The sequence below is a fragment of the Lygodium microphyllum genome, chromosome 29, assembly GCF_053477565.2.
Source record: "Lygodium microphyllum isolate KBCC chromosome 29, Lygodium_microphyllum_v1.1.10, whole genome shotgun sequence".
NCBI classification, from domain to species: Eukaryota; Viridiplantae; Streptophyta; class Polypodiopsida; order Schizaeales; family Lygodiaceae; genus Lygodium; species Lygodium microphyllum.
The window spans coordinates 93530093-93546645 of record NC_141163.1 but is presented as its reverse complement, the minus strand read 5'-3'; the positions used below and the strand labels follow the sequence as shown (position 1 = coordinate 93546645).

The 16553-nt window shown below is 38.7% G+C and overlaps 1 protein-coding gene and 1 pseudogene across 1 annotated transcript; both read right to left on the bottom strand.

Moving 5' to 3' along the window:
* Positions 1 to 1029: 1029 nt before the first annotated feature.
* LOC148010918 (pentatricopeptide repeat-containing protein At2g20540 pseudogene) lies at positions 1030 to 1527 on the bottom strand (annotated as a pseudogene).
* A 6402-nt stretch (positions 1528 to 7929) lies between these two features.
* Positions 7930 to 10081, bottom strand: LOC148010917 (cytochrome P450 71AU50-like). The gene is made up of 2 exons (XM_087671846.1): positions 9008 to 10081; positions 7930 to 8879 (listed from the first exon to the last, which is right to left on the bottom strand). The coding sequence occupies exons 1-2, from the start codon at positions 9938 to 9940 to the stop codon at positions 8253 to 8255; spliced, it is 1560 nt and encodes a 519-aa protein (XP_087527972.1). The 5' UTR covers positions 9941 to 10081; the 3' UTR covers positions 7930 to 8252.
* Between the last annotated feature and the right edge of the window lie 6472 nt (positions 10082 to 16553).

Genomic DNA, 16553 nt, shown 5'->3' with positions numbered 1-16553 from the left:
GTTGTGCTAATCTGTTATATGTTGAAGAGACTCTTGCTATTTCAGAGAGAGATGCTCTATAGGTTGTCCGTTGATCAGTACTGTATAGGAAGCACCAAGATAATCTGTATGCTGAAGACTAGACTCTTGCTATTTTAGAGAGGAACACTCTGCAGGTTGTTTGCTAATCAGTACTGTATGATGAAGATTGTCTAAAACGTGCGCTTACAACCTCGGATAGTACAATAATAGAATAAACTCTGTGCACGCTTTCATGTTTGCAACCACGATGTCAGATGCTTCATAATCTGAGCTACTATCTGAACTGTCCTTTGAATCTGAGCTTTTTTCCTCTAGTCTGAATCAGAGTAGTCTCCTCTTTTCTTCCTCTTCAATAGCTCACCTCAACTCTGCACCCCTTAGCATCAGCTTCCGCTCCTCCTCTGTTTTTCCGTTCGTTGATTTTTCTTCCCCTTTTCATAGCATACCACACGCAGCTTTTACATACCGAAAAGCGGCCTTCTCCCAATTAAGCACTCCCTCCACAGTAAAGTCCCCCAGGTTTTGCTGTGAAACAAGGACGCATTAGCCCATCTTCTGTTACCACCTCATACAAACGATGTGACATTTTTAAGAACTTTGGTTTCCTTGTAGACACAATCACCATCTCAAAAAGTGCTCGCCAATCCATGCTATCAGGAAGGTATCGATTGAAAGCATGCTGCATCATCGTCTATTCTGGAAAGGCATTGTCTCTTGTGCCCTTGACAAATCTCTCACAGTATTTTCTCTCCACCTGAATGGAGTGTGACCGATGCTTCTGCCCAGGTGTCCACTACATTATGGTCCCAATGGCAAGTTCATGTTTGATAAATCTCAAAACCATCTAGTTTGAACCACCAGAAGCAATTAGGCTATTGTCCAAAAGTGCAAATTTGGTAGCCAGTACTTGCTCAGGTGTAATATTGCGTCAGCTATGATCAAGCTGCCAGACAAATATGGTATGAGCCAACATTAGGACACTAACCCACAGCTCTTGCATAGCTTGTCCTAAACCAGTCTTATGTGTTCGATCTCATCAACACAGTGCTGCAGTCCAGCATCCATATAGATGCTGGACATCAAAACATATGGACCTGCCTCAACAAGCCTTAGTGCCACTGCATTATCAAAAGCCCATCTTGCTACCCTCACATTGCCATATTTATGGCATGCTCCCAAAACATACATCCAGATGGACGAGTTAGTCTGCATTGGCATTTGCAATAATAGAAGTCTCATTCTACCAAACTCTCCTGCCCGTGCAAGGAGGTCTATCATAGCCACATAATGCTTCCGGTTTGGAATTATGTCATCTTGCCTGCTCATAGATTCAAACAGCTCAACCCCTTTGTCAACAAAGCCAGCACGACTACAAGCAAAGAGAAGTAAAAGAAAAGTGACTCCATTGGGTGTCACTCCTGCTCCTTGCATTTCTTGGAACACTTTCAAGCTTGCAAGAAGATTCCCTTCTTGTGCATAAACAACAAGATATGCAGTCCATGACATGACATCCCGCTAAGGCATTCTATCAAAGACTATTTGAGCATCTGCCATGCATGCACAGCCTCCATATGCTCGAATGACAGCTCTTCCCCAAATGGGAAGGTCATCACACCCTGTTACAACAACATTGAAGTGAAGTTGTCTACATATCTCTATGCTCCCTGTTTTCAAGGCTCCTGCATTACCACAAACTTTCAAAAGGCACAGGACTGTAGCTGCTATCAAAGAAGAAAAGCCCTTTGCCTTCAACAACATCTCCCAATAGCATATTGCAGTTGTTTACCCATCATATAGATCTGCACATATCTCCAACTGTACAGCCAAACCAAATTCTCAACCTCATTTAAAGATGACTGGCTTTCTTAGACCATGTGACTGGCTATAATATGCTACAAACCCATGTCAGAAGAGGTTTAGAAAACATGATTAACTCAGCTCGTATCATACATTTAGCACTTGATTTTGAAAAGCATCCCAACTTGATAAAAATACCAAGTGAGTAAAACGTGGAGATCCATTCCTTCTTTTCACCTGGGAATTGGAAGCCAAGAAAAACCATAGAAGACATCGCATGCCCACCATTGTTGAAGGAGGATCTATCAGGTGCAACCCCAGCCAAAAGAAAAGGCAGCAAAAGACCCCTCTCTCTACTATATTGCCCACACAATAAAATGCAAACACAATGACCAAGTATGTACAAAGTAACAAATGTCACACACACAACTTTTTGGTGGATTCCACACCTCGGATGCACAATAGTACGACATCGTGATTGCTTCAAGCAATACAAAATTAGTTGTAGACCCTCTCTATTCTTCTTTCTTCAGAGCACACATAAATACAAACCAAATACATAGGTACTCAAAGCTTTATATAGCCAACTTTCATGCCAACTCAGTTGCTATAAGCATTTCATTGTTGTGGACATTCCATTACTACATTAAAATAGAGTTTACACTGGTATAGCAATGGATAATCATGATGACTTTCATGAGAAACCAAGTTGGTGACATAGATGCTGCTGAATTCACCCGTTTCCTCGTAGAGCATAGAAATTGCCTCATGAAGCATTACACAAAATAGTTTATGCCGAGCTTCAAAAAGGAAAGTTGTAGCTCTCTTTCCAATCTACAACTCTTCATAACAACTATGAGTCAAATTCCTTGATCTGTTGCCCTGAAATAGCTCTGTAGTCCTAAATTCCTACATGCTCTATACAGTAAACACAACTTCTCTGTTGTTCCAAAAGCACAATCTTGCATTGATGAAGAGTCGAGGGAGCTTTGAGCTTTACAAACTCTGATCCATTATTTTCTTGGCTGCAAATCCTTTGAGATTTCCAGTAACTTGAGTCCTTGCATTCAACACCTAACCATAATACATATTCCCTACATACCCAGTTTCAGATATAGAGACCCTTCACTTCCAATCTTCTCTGCTGACGGGAAGCCTCACTCAATAACTAACATGCATCACACTCAACCGGATGAAGAACAACCCTCTGTTGTCTTTCACTCATCTCCATACAACAAAACTGATATACAAACTCTCTGCCACCCCACAAAGCAATAGAAGAAAACAAGACAAAAAGAAGACTCTTATTACCATCATCTAAAAATTGAGAACTTTCATAAGCCCATTGACTTCAGCAACCATGGCGTCTTGCTCCACGACTCCAATTACTTTAGCTTCACAGTCTCCTTCTTTTGACAATTTGTTCTTCTTTTAACACCATATTGGGGAATATGGGAATTTTCCATGAGTTTGGGACACGTGGTCAAATCTATGGATTTGTCATAACTTGAATATTATATCTCCAAATTGAGCGCTCTACAACTCAGTAGATTCCGTTTTTCAAACGCTTTCCAATGATAGGTCACATCATATGGTTTTGAGAAACTTATAGGCATGTTATCCGGGTGCCACCTTTTTAGTATTCTAAAAATGGAAATTGGGAGATTTTCAACATCACTAATATTGTGTTTTCTTTTGAGCTTGAGATTTCTCCATTCTTCAACCTACAAGATTCTTCTTTTTCTTATTATTATTATTATAATTATTATTCTCTCTCTCTCTCTCTCTCTCTCTCTCTCTCTCTCTCTCTCTCTCTCTCTCTCTCTCTCTCTCTCTCTCTCTCTCTCTCCCTCTCTCTCATTGATTGTCTTGTGTTGAACACTTCTCTTTTTCCCCCAAAAAAACTACTCACATTTTTACTTTTCCCCTTAATTTTCAAGTTGCCCCTTGCTTCCCCTTAATTGCTAGATGGCAAACATGCCCCCTTGCCACGTAAAATTCCACTCGTGGACTCAAAATCGAAAACGAGAACACATTTTCTTCTCTTCCTGTATGAAGCGCATGTCTCAAAATTGAAATATCTCAACCATGTGTTGAACATGCATGGTACCAGTTGGGATTTCCATTTATCAACTCGACTCCCACTACAGGTAAGTGTTCGAAAGACAAAAAAATGATATTTGTATGTGTTACCTCACTTGACTTCATGTAGCACCATGTCCCTGTTCGCTCATTTTCACTCACCAACGTTGCCCATTAAAAGTGCAGAATTTAAAATTTCTTTTACTTATCTTGGCCTCTTTCCTAAGAGCTTATGCACCGAGCATCACATCATTAGTATGTCGAATGACATCTTCAGGTTGTGCTCCGTCTTACTCGAAAGTGGATTGTTGAAGTGCAGCTAATTGTGCTTGCAAGTTTTGATGTTCCCTTCGCTCTTCTTGAAGTTGCATCATGATTAGATCCAATTTCTATTCCATAGTGGGCTCTGGAAAATCACATTCAACCATAAAATTGTCCATGCTATGATCTAACATCCTGCAAAAATCTGAAACAACCTCACACACTCAAAATCTTGTTAGAAGGATGAGCGCTCAATGAGCGCAGCTCAAATTTGAGTTTACAAGGCTTGCTTTTTATGGATTTTTTAAAAAATGTGTGTGTGTGTGTGTGTGTGTGTGTGTGTGTGTGTGTGTGTGTGTGTGTGTGCGTGTGCATTCAAAATAGAGGGAAGCAGCGTATAAGTAGGCACTTCAAAATTTCATAGGCGGCTTGCATTATGCTACTGTCAAGATTTTTCTTTTGCGATCTGGACAATTGGGACGGCCTTGTTCAAGCACAAACGTGATCTTCTTAGGTCTGCGCCGTGACATTGCTCTTGCTGAATCTGATTCAGTAGCATTGCGAGTGTGAACAAAATTTGAAGAAGCTTCAAAACCAATTTGGTGTAAAAGATAATGTGAACAACCACTTGAGGAAGTAGGGTTGTGATTTGGATGATTAAGCCTTGTTAAATGGCTTAATTGACTTAAGCTTTAAAAAGCTTAAGTAACTCAACTGAATCCATGCACGTCGACGATATGTGTTTGATGGAGTCACCAGTACGTGCCGAAGTACTGGTGTGATGAGTTAGAGCTTACACTCTCTAAGCTTCAAAATAAAGCTTAGCATTACCATTAACATAAATAAAAAAATTTAAAGTTCTATGTCTCCTCTATGAAAAATGACTTGTAAAAGAGACTTCCTGAGTAGTCCTCCACTTGCTATGAGAGGTCCTTTGTGATTTGAGTGCAGGAATGGTGGTTCTTTACCACCAGGAACACAGCTATGTTGTCAATTCATCACGACACGATCTTTAGAGCCCGTTTTTTCCAAGAGATTTGCCGTTGCATGAGATTGCAGGTAGACTGGAAGCTCTTGATCATCTCAGCTTCGTTCTAATACCAGTGCTGTGCAGATTGAATGTTGGATGTGTGCGTAATGAATGCGGGAAGGTCCCCAAGAACAAAGAACTCTACAAACCTTCATAATTTCAAGTACAAAGCAAAAGGAAATTTGCATGACATGAGACAAAAGAGACAAATTGGGTGCAATCTCCCCCCATGCTTTTCGTGAGCGCTTCACAAGGCATGTATTTATAGATTTATTAATCTTCAAGCTCAACATATCAATTGAAGCATTCACAATTGTCAGTAAATAAATATATAAAACCCAACAAAAGTGAATACCTAGTAGTCTTTAGCTACAAAATAATTAAATAGGTTGGAACTCTTTTCGACCTTAATTTAATTCAAGTGCGCACTCTAAATGCATAAATGTCCATTAATTTAATATGTATTTTACGAAATTAGCCGATGTGGAATCACCCATGTGCACATTAAATTAATTTGACGCCCAAAAAGGACAGGTGTTCTCGTCAACTTCTTGCACAAGGAATCCACCTTGTGTACGAATAGTTTCACGGAATCCACCGTGGTTACAGAATCCACCATGAAATATGCCTCCTGGCATCATCAACCCCCTGTAACTTATCTTACCATGTTGTCTGTATAGAGACTCCTAAAAAATGCATGAAGTTACAAGTTTTCATGTGCCTTCATAGTATAGACATAAAATCATATGACACTGTGAGCTAAATACATGCATGATATGTGATGTATTCAATACTATGCAAGTACACTTGTTTTTGAAAACATCAAGATCCCTCTCTATCAGTTGACCAATTGACACAAGATTATTTTTTATGCTAGGAACATACATGAAATCACCCAAACTGTTTGCATCCAATCATTACTTGATTCTATGGGTACATTCCCCACATGAGTAATTTAATGTTCACTATCATCACTTTTGTGCAAAAAGTTGCTTGAGTCACTAGATTCATGCTCTCAAACTACTTGAGATGTGATGTCACATGATTTTATACCACACTTCATTTGGTTTGTACATATCACCAAATGCAAGATGCATAGCTTTAAAAACATCCTACATGCGATTGATAATTGATGCATAGTCACTAGAAAATTCCCCTAAATATATACCCTCATGTTTCTAACATATCCATCTCTAAACTAATTATTTTGGAGCTAATTTCCCTGATGATTTTGCTAATTATGTTGGCATATTCTTGTTGTCTACCATATCCTTTGGCCTTTTCCTTTATGTTGGTTGCCATTAGCCACTATTGCATGGTCAAATTTGCTAGATCTTGCATTAATAGTGTCAATAATGATCCCTTCTTTTATTAACCTTGTTTCTTCACTAGTACATAGTGGGATAAGAACATTGAATGTTCAAATATTCTCTATAATATTTATACTATTGGGAGAGGACTCATACTCGTTTTCTAATGTAGGCAAGTTGCCACTAAGTTATCATCATCAACACCTACATCAATACTCCTTGACTAATACGTAATCTTGTGGATCATTAATGCATAGATGAGTACTCAAGGATTCCCTCTCTACATCATGTAAGTCTTGCACAAGTTGTAGCTTGCAAGCTAGTAGCAATTTCTTATGATTTTACAAACCCAGTCTAGTTTTGACTATAAATCAAGACCTTGTTTCTTCAATTTTTGTTCAATAACTTTGAAACAAACCATCAACCACTTCAAATGAATAAGAAATGCATTTGTAGTAGCGACCTTGAATGACTAGTTGTCCCAAAATAGGTCTAGACTATTCTATGCCAAATAGAGATGTGTAAGCATTACAAAATGAAATATGTAACCATGACTAATATGGTGAATGACTGTCAAGCTTTCATTTCCTTGCATGAATTCCACAAGATGCTCTTTGCTAACAAAGAACAATTGAAGCTAGCTCCAAAAGTATTTCTTCAATGCCACTCATAGTCTTTATGAGCATTCATGTTTCCTTCAAAAAGGCTTGCACCCACCATTGGACTCTTGATGGTCTCTAATACCATGTTATAGTTCGACAAGTGTCACACACACACACACACACACACTTATAGACATCAATGGTGGAATGTAGCTATTTGAGCTTGTCCTATATTTCTTAATGTGCATACTCCAAATGAGCTACTTGCTACTCAATAACTAGATGTGTGCTTTATATATCTGTTTGGCACTCACTACTACACACACAAGTTCTCTATGTCTAAGATATAGAGTAATGATAGATTATATATCCTTTTTATTTACCATGCATAATGTGCTCCACCCATCTAGTGTGAGCAAGTGGATATAGTCTGTGATCATCATACACTTCAAATATTTCCACACTATGGATATGTGCACTTCCTCGCAAATTTTGTTATTCCATGAAAGAACCCCTAGACCACTCTTCTACCCAAGCCAAGTTGTTTAATGGTTTGGGTAGTAAAAGTTGATCTAAATTGGCATGCCAATTTGCACAAAACTTGGCCTTTCCTTCCTCGTTGTGGCTTCCTCTTGTGTCATCATATCTTCCCTAAACTCTTTCTAGGTCTCCAAAAAACACTTCACACTAGTAACAGTATCATTTTGATTTTAATGACCTACGAATGCGGAAAGGGTGCATTCATAAACAAAGTTCTACATCCAGTTGGTTGTATTCATTGAAAGAAGATGCACACACACACACACACACACGCGCGCGCATGCATGCATGCATGCGTGCATGCACACACACAAAGAGAGATTCCCTTTACTAGGGTAGACTAAAGTTACCTAGCACATGCAAGTGGCTCGCTTATTAGGCTCGAATATACATAAAAGGATGATTTTTCTTATAGTAAATACCCTTGGATTATATGTGTTTTATAGATTGATGGAATGTCGACATGTACGATGTCACGTAACTTTTTGTCCCGGACGTTTTAGCATTCTATACAAAAGAGGGTTTTCCTTGAAAAGAGAGATTGGCAAGTTGCAACCATCTCTTAGATCGAGAGGGATCCGAAGGAGGACCCACGATAGAAGAAATTATTTATGTCCTTATGGTGAGGCGTGGAGTGGGGATGGCAACGAGGTGACTCGCGCGAGAGAGGATCAAGCCAAAGCGTTCGGACAGGTCGACTTGCTCTTGGCCGGGCGGCAACTCCCAATGGAAGCTGTGAATGAGGCGCGCGAGTGCAAACTCTACGATGCTCGCGCCGAGAGTCAGGCCAGGGCAGATCCTGCGGCCGGCCCCGAAGGGCAGGAACTGGAAATGCTGGCCTCGAAAGTCCAATGCACTGCCCTCGCCGGACACGAGGAAGCGCTCAGGAAGGAACTCTGCCGGGCGGTCCCACAGCTTGGGGTCCCGGGCCATGGCCCATGCATGCACCATGACGCGAGTGCCCTTGGGGAGATGGTAGCCGCCCACCACGCAAGCTTGGCTGCACATGCGGGGCGTCAGGAACGGCCCTGGCACGTGCAGGCGGAACGTTTCCTTCACTACAGCCCTCAGATACCCCAGCCTCGCCACGTCCTCTTCCTCCACCATCCTCTCCCTGCCCACCGCCTCGTCCGCCTCCTTCTGTAGCTTCGCCAGCTCCTCTGGGTTGGCCATGAGCTCCGCCATTGCCCAATCCAATGTCGAACTTGCCGAATCAATCGCTCCCACAAGAATCTCCTGCGAAAGCACAGGCCAAGGAGAATTAGAAGAACCACGAGTCTATTATAAAGCATCCTGTCAGCTCCTAACTTTATTAATCCAATATATCGATGGCGCCATATAGGAATTTGTGAAACCACGAGTACCTGGAGTAGCTGCTTCACCCTGTCCTTGTTTTCCGGGAAGCCAGCCAAGAGGACGCATAGGAAGCTGCCAGCTGCCGCCTCTTCCCTGAACGCATCCACACCATAGATTTTATCCTGGCCCTGATCTAGCTCGTATTGCTTGATCAACTCCTCCAGTAGCGCATCGACCTTCGCGTGGTGTTCATCAATGGATCGCTTGGCTTTGACGTCCAGGAATCCGAGGGCGGGTATAAAGTCGCCAATCATGTACGACTCGAACAGAAGAGCGCTCTTATGCATAACCTCCTTGAGCCCTTGGATGTGTGAGATGTCGTCCTGGCGCTTGCCGAAGGCGATTCGGCAGACGAGGTTCTCGAGCAGGGAGTCGATGTGAGAGGTGAGATCGAGGCAGGTGCCGGTGGAGGATTGGATCTTGGAGATGGCTAGGTTGATCTCCTGGTCTATGACGGGCTGGAAGGAGAGGAGGCGCTTGGGGTTGATGAGGTGGAGGGTGCCAAAGCGCCGGAGGTCCTGCCAGGCGGGGCCGAGGTCAGCCATGATGAGGGTGTTGCCAGTGCCGAACTGCAGGCGGCGAGGGGCCTCCATGGGTGGCCGGTTCGCGAACACCTTGTCCTGGTGCTGAAGCACCTCCCTGGCCAAGGACGGGCTGCTGACCACCACCGTGTCAACGTACCCCAGGCGCAGGTGCAGTATAGGCCCATACTTGGTTGCTAGCTGAGCTAGGTTCCGGTGGAGGAGCTCCCCGCCAGCCGCTAAATGATGCAGGTTTCCTATCACTGGCCATATTGGCCATGGTCCTGGCGGTAATCCCCTCCATCGCCTGCTATTCTGTAACACAACGCAGCACAATAGCACCACCAGTCCGCCTGTCACTAAACTACTCAGTATTTCCGTTCGCGCAACCTCCATGTTGCCGATTCTCATTCTGCTCATCCACGCTTCGGGCTACTGCGATTACTGCGATTCTCATTCTGCTCAGCCTTGGTACGCTTGGCAGCAGGGCTTGATGTTGACGGGTGTGTAGCGTGTAAAGAGGAACTGAAAAGGGAGAATGGCATTTCTAAAGTTGGTCTTTGTAGGGTCTCACCCCCACTATAACTTACAAGGCCCGCGCAGTTTGTCATTTTCTACGGCACTAACGTACATTAATAGTAAAATACTCATGCTCTTAGAATGGGCACTTTAGAGAGGATGAAACCCTGCCATTGTATAAATTGTGTTCATTTACATCAATGATCACACCAATCACCCAACACAAATCACGTGTCACTGAAGTGTTTTGTAAGTAACTAGGTGGGTGGACTTAAAAGTGTTTTGTACACAACTAGGCCAGCGGATTGAGGAAGCCCCATGCAACTTTTGTCACATGCAATAAAATAGACTCCTTTGGAACAACTAGTCATAAAAGTTTATATTGTGTACACATGTGTATACATTACATATATATGTATGTATGTATGTATGTATGTATGTATGTATGTATGTAGAAGTGTGTATGCATGTTGTCTCCTCTCCTCACTGTCTCTATTTTATATATGTTAATGTATATATGAATATGTATGCTATTCATGTGTTTTTATAGCCTATGTCCATTTGTGCATGGTTTTATAGTAAATATGTATTCCATGAACCTGTTTAACCATTGAAATTATTATCAAGTCTCATCTCATATGTTCAATTAAAAAAGCAATTCAGTTCTGTGCTTTTGCCGCGAGGGATGCACTACATGCATATCCTCTATATCAAGTGTGTTCAATGCCTATTTATAAATATCTTTATGTGTGAATTTCCTTTGTATTTAAAATTTTATTTTTATTCAATTTGTAAATAATCCCTTTATATGACACCCTTTTATATGTAAATAAATTGTATTTTTAAAACCCCTTATTTTGAGCCCACTTGATATATGCATATATTCATGAGTGATCCCCCAAGGTATTTGTGGGTACTTTTAGAGCATAGCTAGACACATATATTCAATCATTACAACATCATATCATTTTATGTGTCTAATTAAAATAAAAGTTCATCTCTTTCTCTAGGAAAAGGGGCATGAGGGAGAGAGAGAGCCACATACAAGTTTTAGAGACTCAACTTTCTCATTTTTATGATCATATCCAATGTTTAATTAAAAGAGAGAAAGTGTATGTGTATGTGCACATGCATGTTCAATTGAGAGACAGAAAGAGAGAGATGATAGAGAATAAAATATAACCCCACTCACTCTTCAAGAGAAGTCTCTCTTTATTTCTTGAATACCAAACTTATCCTCCTTATGCCATATAAGCTTAGGAGTCTTCTAGTTGGTTTTGGGTTTTCGTAAGTCAAACTTTCAAATAATATATAGATAAGAAGATATATGTGTCTACTTGTGTGGACTTATAAATGTGTGACATCTCTCTCTCTCTCTCTCTCTCTCTCCATTTTTTATTTTCTCTCATTTCATTTTCTTCCCCTTGTCTCTCATCTTTCTTCACTTCATGTGTGTGCATATTGTGTACGATTGTGTACCGTATGCATCACATGCATATGTGTATGTGTATTAGTGTGTGAATATGTATATTTTTGTATGTGCATATATGCATATGCATGTATGTTGTGATATACCCGAAAAAAGACAGAATGAACTTTTCCATGACATGTGTAAATAATGTTTAGAAATGGTTTTTAGGTCATCTTGAGTATGTTGATAAATTTTGGTGATAACAAATTTTTTGTTGATTTTTTTTAAAATATAAGGTTATGTCTTGTCTTTGAGCTTGATTTGTGATCAAACAGATCAAAATTTATCCAAAGATCTTCTTGCAAAATTTGAAGAGGGCATATCAATTTTTGGTACTATAACACGCCTTTCTAAAAAATTACACACACACACACACACACACACACACACGCACGCATATGTATGTATATGTTTTCATATATCTATATATGCATATGTACGTATATATTTCAGTCCCAAGAGGAACACCAAGAAAATGGGGAAACTACTGTAAGAAAATCTATCTTGTCTCACCAACAAGCATGTGTTCTTCATACTTTAATCAACCACAAGAAGAAAAAGAACACCAAGAACAATCATCTTTATGTAGTATCATATAGTAAATATCCCATGGATTTATCAAAATAAATCTTCAATATATTCTTCATATTTTTCATAGAAACCATCAAAGATCTAAAGGAACACAAAGGAATGCTCAATTTTGAATGGAATTCATCACATAGTATTCATATTTGATCATCTTCATAGTCTTCATAGTCTTTCTCTCAAGACAAAAATCATTAATTACACAGATCACACAAACATATACCACTAGAGGGATGATGCTCACATGCACCCCACAAAAGGCCTGGCATAGCAATACTGCGAACGGCCTCTTCAAGCTTCACCATGTCAGTCTCATCATCCCAGGGCTTAACATCCAGCAAAACCGATGACTTTCCACCTATTCATCACGCAAGTGTATCACACTTTCAGCAAATACTTATGCAAACACATGATGATTGTATGCATCAAAGAAGGATATGTCAAAAGGATATTGTGTACAAATATGGGCTAAAATATCCTCTCAAAGTTGGTTAGCATTTTGTAGATGTACAGAGGCTTTTAATTGTGGATGATTCAGGGCAACAGAATCTATCATTGGATTTCAAGAAACTTCAAGGCAGTCACTTTGATAAGCTTGGAAAATCTCATCTAGCTATATCTCCACATACCATGATAAATCATCATCCTCCAGAATCACAAGATCGCCTCAAATATACATGTAAGATAGGAGCATGGTGTCAAGTGTAATGGAGGCTTCAAAGACCATGCTAACCACTTCCATAAGGAAATCAAAGGATCAAGTATCACTCTATCCATTCTCTAGAGGGCACAAATCCATAGTGGACAACTTCATACAAAAGGCCAACTTTTGTTATTGAGATAATATACAAAAAAGGAGTGATGTAGCAAGATACATTTCGTAAATTGCTCAAAGAAAGTCCACAAAAGTTCCATCCTAGATTGTAGCCTTTTCACCTTGGCTTAAAATAGTAGACATAGAATCACACTACATTGGAAAGTGACAAAGTCCATATTTGAGAAAGAAGGCATTGGGAGGACACTATGACTTGGTGGAACAAAGCATAACTGAGCTAATTGTGCTTTCAACTCCTTGATCTAGGTATTTTAGCTATCAATTGTGGAGTTTACTAATTGTAACTTTGTTGTTTATGCAGCAATTAAGGCTTTAAACTCTTAGTTTTCATTAGAAAGATGATCCCTTTTCTCAATAAGAGTAGCTACATAAGATTTTGCTTTAGCTAAATGGACTTGCAAAGAGATTATTTCCACTTTTTTGAATTTCTAACAATTTAGTATGTTTCTCCATTCATTTGAATAAATTAGATATGGTTTCTTTAGTAGAGGCAAGATTTGTTGTGGCCTTGCATAACTCCTGCTTAGACTGTTGCATCTCCTCATAAAAAGAAGAATATAGCTGCTAAACACAAGCAATAATTGCTATCTCAATGGAGCTTTGAATATTTTTACACATGAAAGGAATAGAATCTCTTGCTACTAGGCGGTATAGAGAAGGAATTGAAATTTCTATATTATCATCTCTATGTGCCCTAAACGAATTTGTAGATGTAAGACATGCAGAAAGAGCACTTCTTGATGTATTGGGAGGAATGATAGTGGAGGAACTGGAACTGGAATAGGTTTAGCCACACACTTTAAGCGCTTTCTTTGGATGTAAGGAGGAGGAGAATCATTATCTTCAGGAATGGGTTCAAGACCTTTTACAAAAGAAGGAGGAACCAGTGGAAGGTTTCTAGAAGGTGGTGGAATTTCTTTGGTGGGGGGGGGGGGGGGGGGGGGGGGGTAGAGTATGTCAAAACAACATTTAAATATGACCCATAGGGACATTAGTCACACTACACCTAAATGTTGATCTATTTTTGTACAAAGATACGAACTCTAGCCAATGATCATACCTTTAAGCATTGTTCTAAAGGGCAATGAACAACTCCTTAGATAGGTAATTGGATGAAGTCTTGGCAAACATAAACCTATCATGAAGAAATTGACACAACAACTTCTAAATAGATGATAGATCATTGCTATAATCGAGACACTAGAGGTGGTAATAACTTTCTTAGGATCCAAGATGATACGAGTTTGTTTACGAAACACCTTGATGTGCCTTCATTAGCTAAGAGTTGACATGCGGCTAGAAAAACCTCTCCGTGGTAAGACAAAGACAAAGCTTTTCCCAAGCCGGCGGGTGTCATCGTAATAGTGGTATCTTAGACAAAGCTAGCCTACTTGCTGTAAGAGGATAAGAACTCATCACATAGAGCAGGATCATCTAGAATCAATGGTAATGAAAAAACCAAAAAATTGGAAAGGTTGGCCCTAACAATAAGGTCTAATTTTAACAATGGAGAATAGTCTCTACAGACTAGAGGAACATATTGGATGGATTGAGGTACCATTCAAATGAATATAATAAGACATATACACCACAAAGACAGAAAGAATGCTTGCAAAATAGTAAAATGAAAATAGATAAGAGATTGACAAAGTATCAACTTGTACACAGGACCATTGACCATCCCAAGAAAACCACATCCTATAGGAAATTTGACTTGACCTAGCCATTCATGCAACTAAAAGCTTAATGAGATGTAACACATTAGTATCTTGATCCCCGTATCAAGAAAATTTTTAAAAAACATACATACCGTACCCCTAACTACAATATTGTGACAATCAAAATACCATAAACTAAACAAACCACAACACATAAATACTATTGGACTCAACTGATCATGTTGTTAGTGAGACTAACTAGTAGACTACATCACCCACACTCTCACATAGTACATTTATTGAATTAGTGAGTAATGAGAAGTGAGTAGATTTAGTTTTCATTTTTGGTGATTTTTAAAAAATTTATTACCCATGGGTGAAATGTTTTATTGAGTGACAAATCTTGAAAACTAAAATGGTAGTTTCTTTTATCCATTAAAATTTATTAAGTGTACACTACTACGCATTAAACATAGCCTAGAATTCACACCTGACTCAGAGGGTCTTTAAATGCAAATTTGTTATTAAAAGTTATTGTGTGTGTAGCACTTTTTGGCCAGTGCACACATGAGTGATGGATGGTTCCTTTTATTACAAAGTAAAAATGTATAATGTAGAGCACATGAAGCTCATGCAATGTGAACGATTGATTTATTTTATTTTATTTTCATGGTATATTGGGTGCAAATGCACATGAAAAATATGATTAGTTGGGTTCATTTTAAGAATTACATGTAGTTTATCGTGCATTAAATTTTTTTCATACTTGTAGGGTGTGTGTATGCATCGTAATCAGAATACGCATACTAAAAAGTAAAGGCCATATCCATGAAGGAAACAAAAATATAATCTAGCCATTTGAAAGTTGACCACGTGAGGAAAAAGATAAAAGCACGGTATGTATATTTTTTGTAACTTATTATTGTATTTTTATAGATATTTAAAAAGTTAGTTTTTAAATTATTTTATTTTATTTTCTTATTGGATTGAAATGAACCAATTGAAGAGGAAACCAACAAAAAACGATTTGAAATTTTAAATGGAAAATTTTCATATTTTAATGCTATGTTTTGGATATTTATTTCAAAATTTAAGGATTTTCAATGTAATTTGCAAGTTTGTAATGGGTTTTTTCAGTTTTTTATTTTTTTGTGTCAATTTTTAGCTTGTATTTTTTGTTGCAAAATTTATAGCTATTTTTTAATTTAATTTTTTTTGCAATATTTATGGATTTTTAAGAAATATTTTGTTGATGTTTTTTAAAAGTTAAATTTTCTCTTCTAAAAAGGTTTTCAACCATTTAAATAGGTGGGAATGTGGGTACCATGGTCCACCATGTTGCGTGTGAACATTAAGAATGAGCCTCCTCACATGGATGAAACGCCATGTGCATGAACGATAGGAAGAAATCATGCACAAATACATAGACCACAAAAACCAACTTCCGCACACGAACATCGCAAACACACACACAAGGAACTTTGAACACTATCCCATATAGTAAAAAAAGAGAAATTTTCTAGATACTTCTCAAAGTATCTAGAAAAAGTCTCAACTAGTAAAATGGAACACTTTACAAGTTAGTGATATAGTAAAAGATTTCTATATAGAAAAATTTTAAAAATCTAGTTGATGATGTTGTAAATTATTCCTAGATGAGAAAACTAGTTGGAATCATAAATATAGTAAAACTTTCCTATATAAGAAAACTAGTCGAAACCATTTATACAACAAAATATTCTTGTATAGAATTAACAATTCGAACAAAACTATAATAAAAGTTAATTAGTAGAATAAAAATGATAATTTTACTCATACATGGGAAAAAACATCCAACTCATAGATAGGCAAGTACTACCAATCAAAGATAGACAAGGTTGCCCAAAATGTTTTATTGAAATAATTCTAATCAAGTCAAATAATAATCCACAAAATTCAAGTCACATTAGGGTCATTTTGAATATT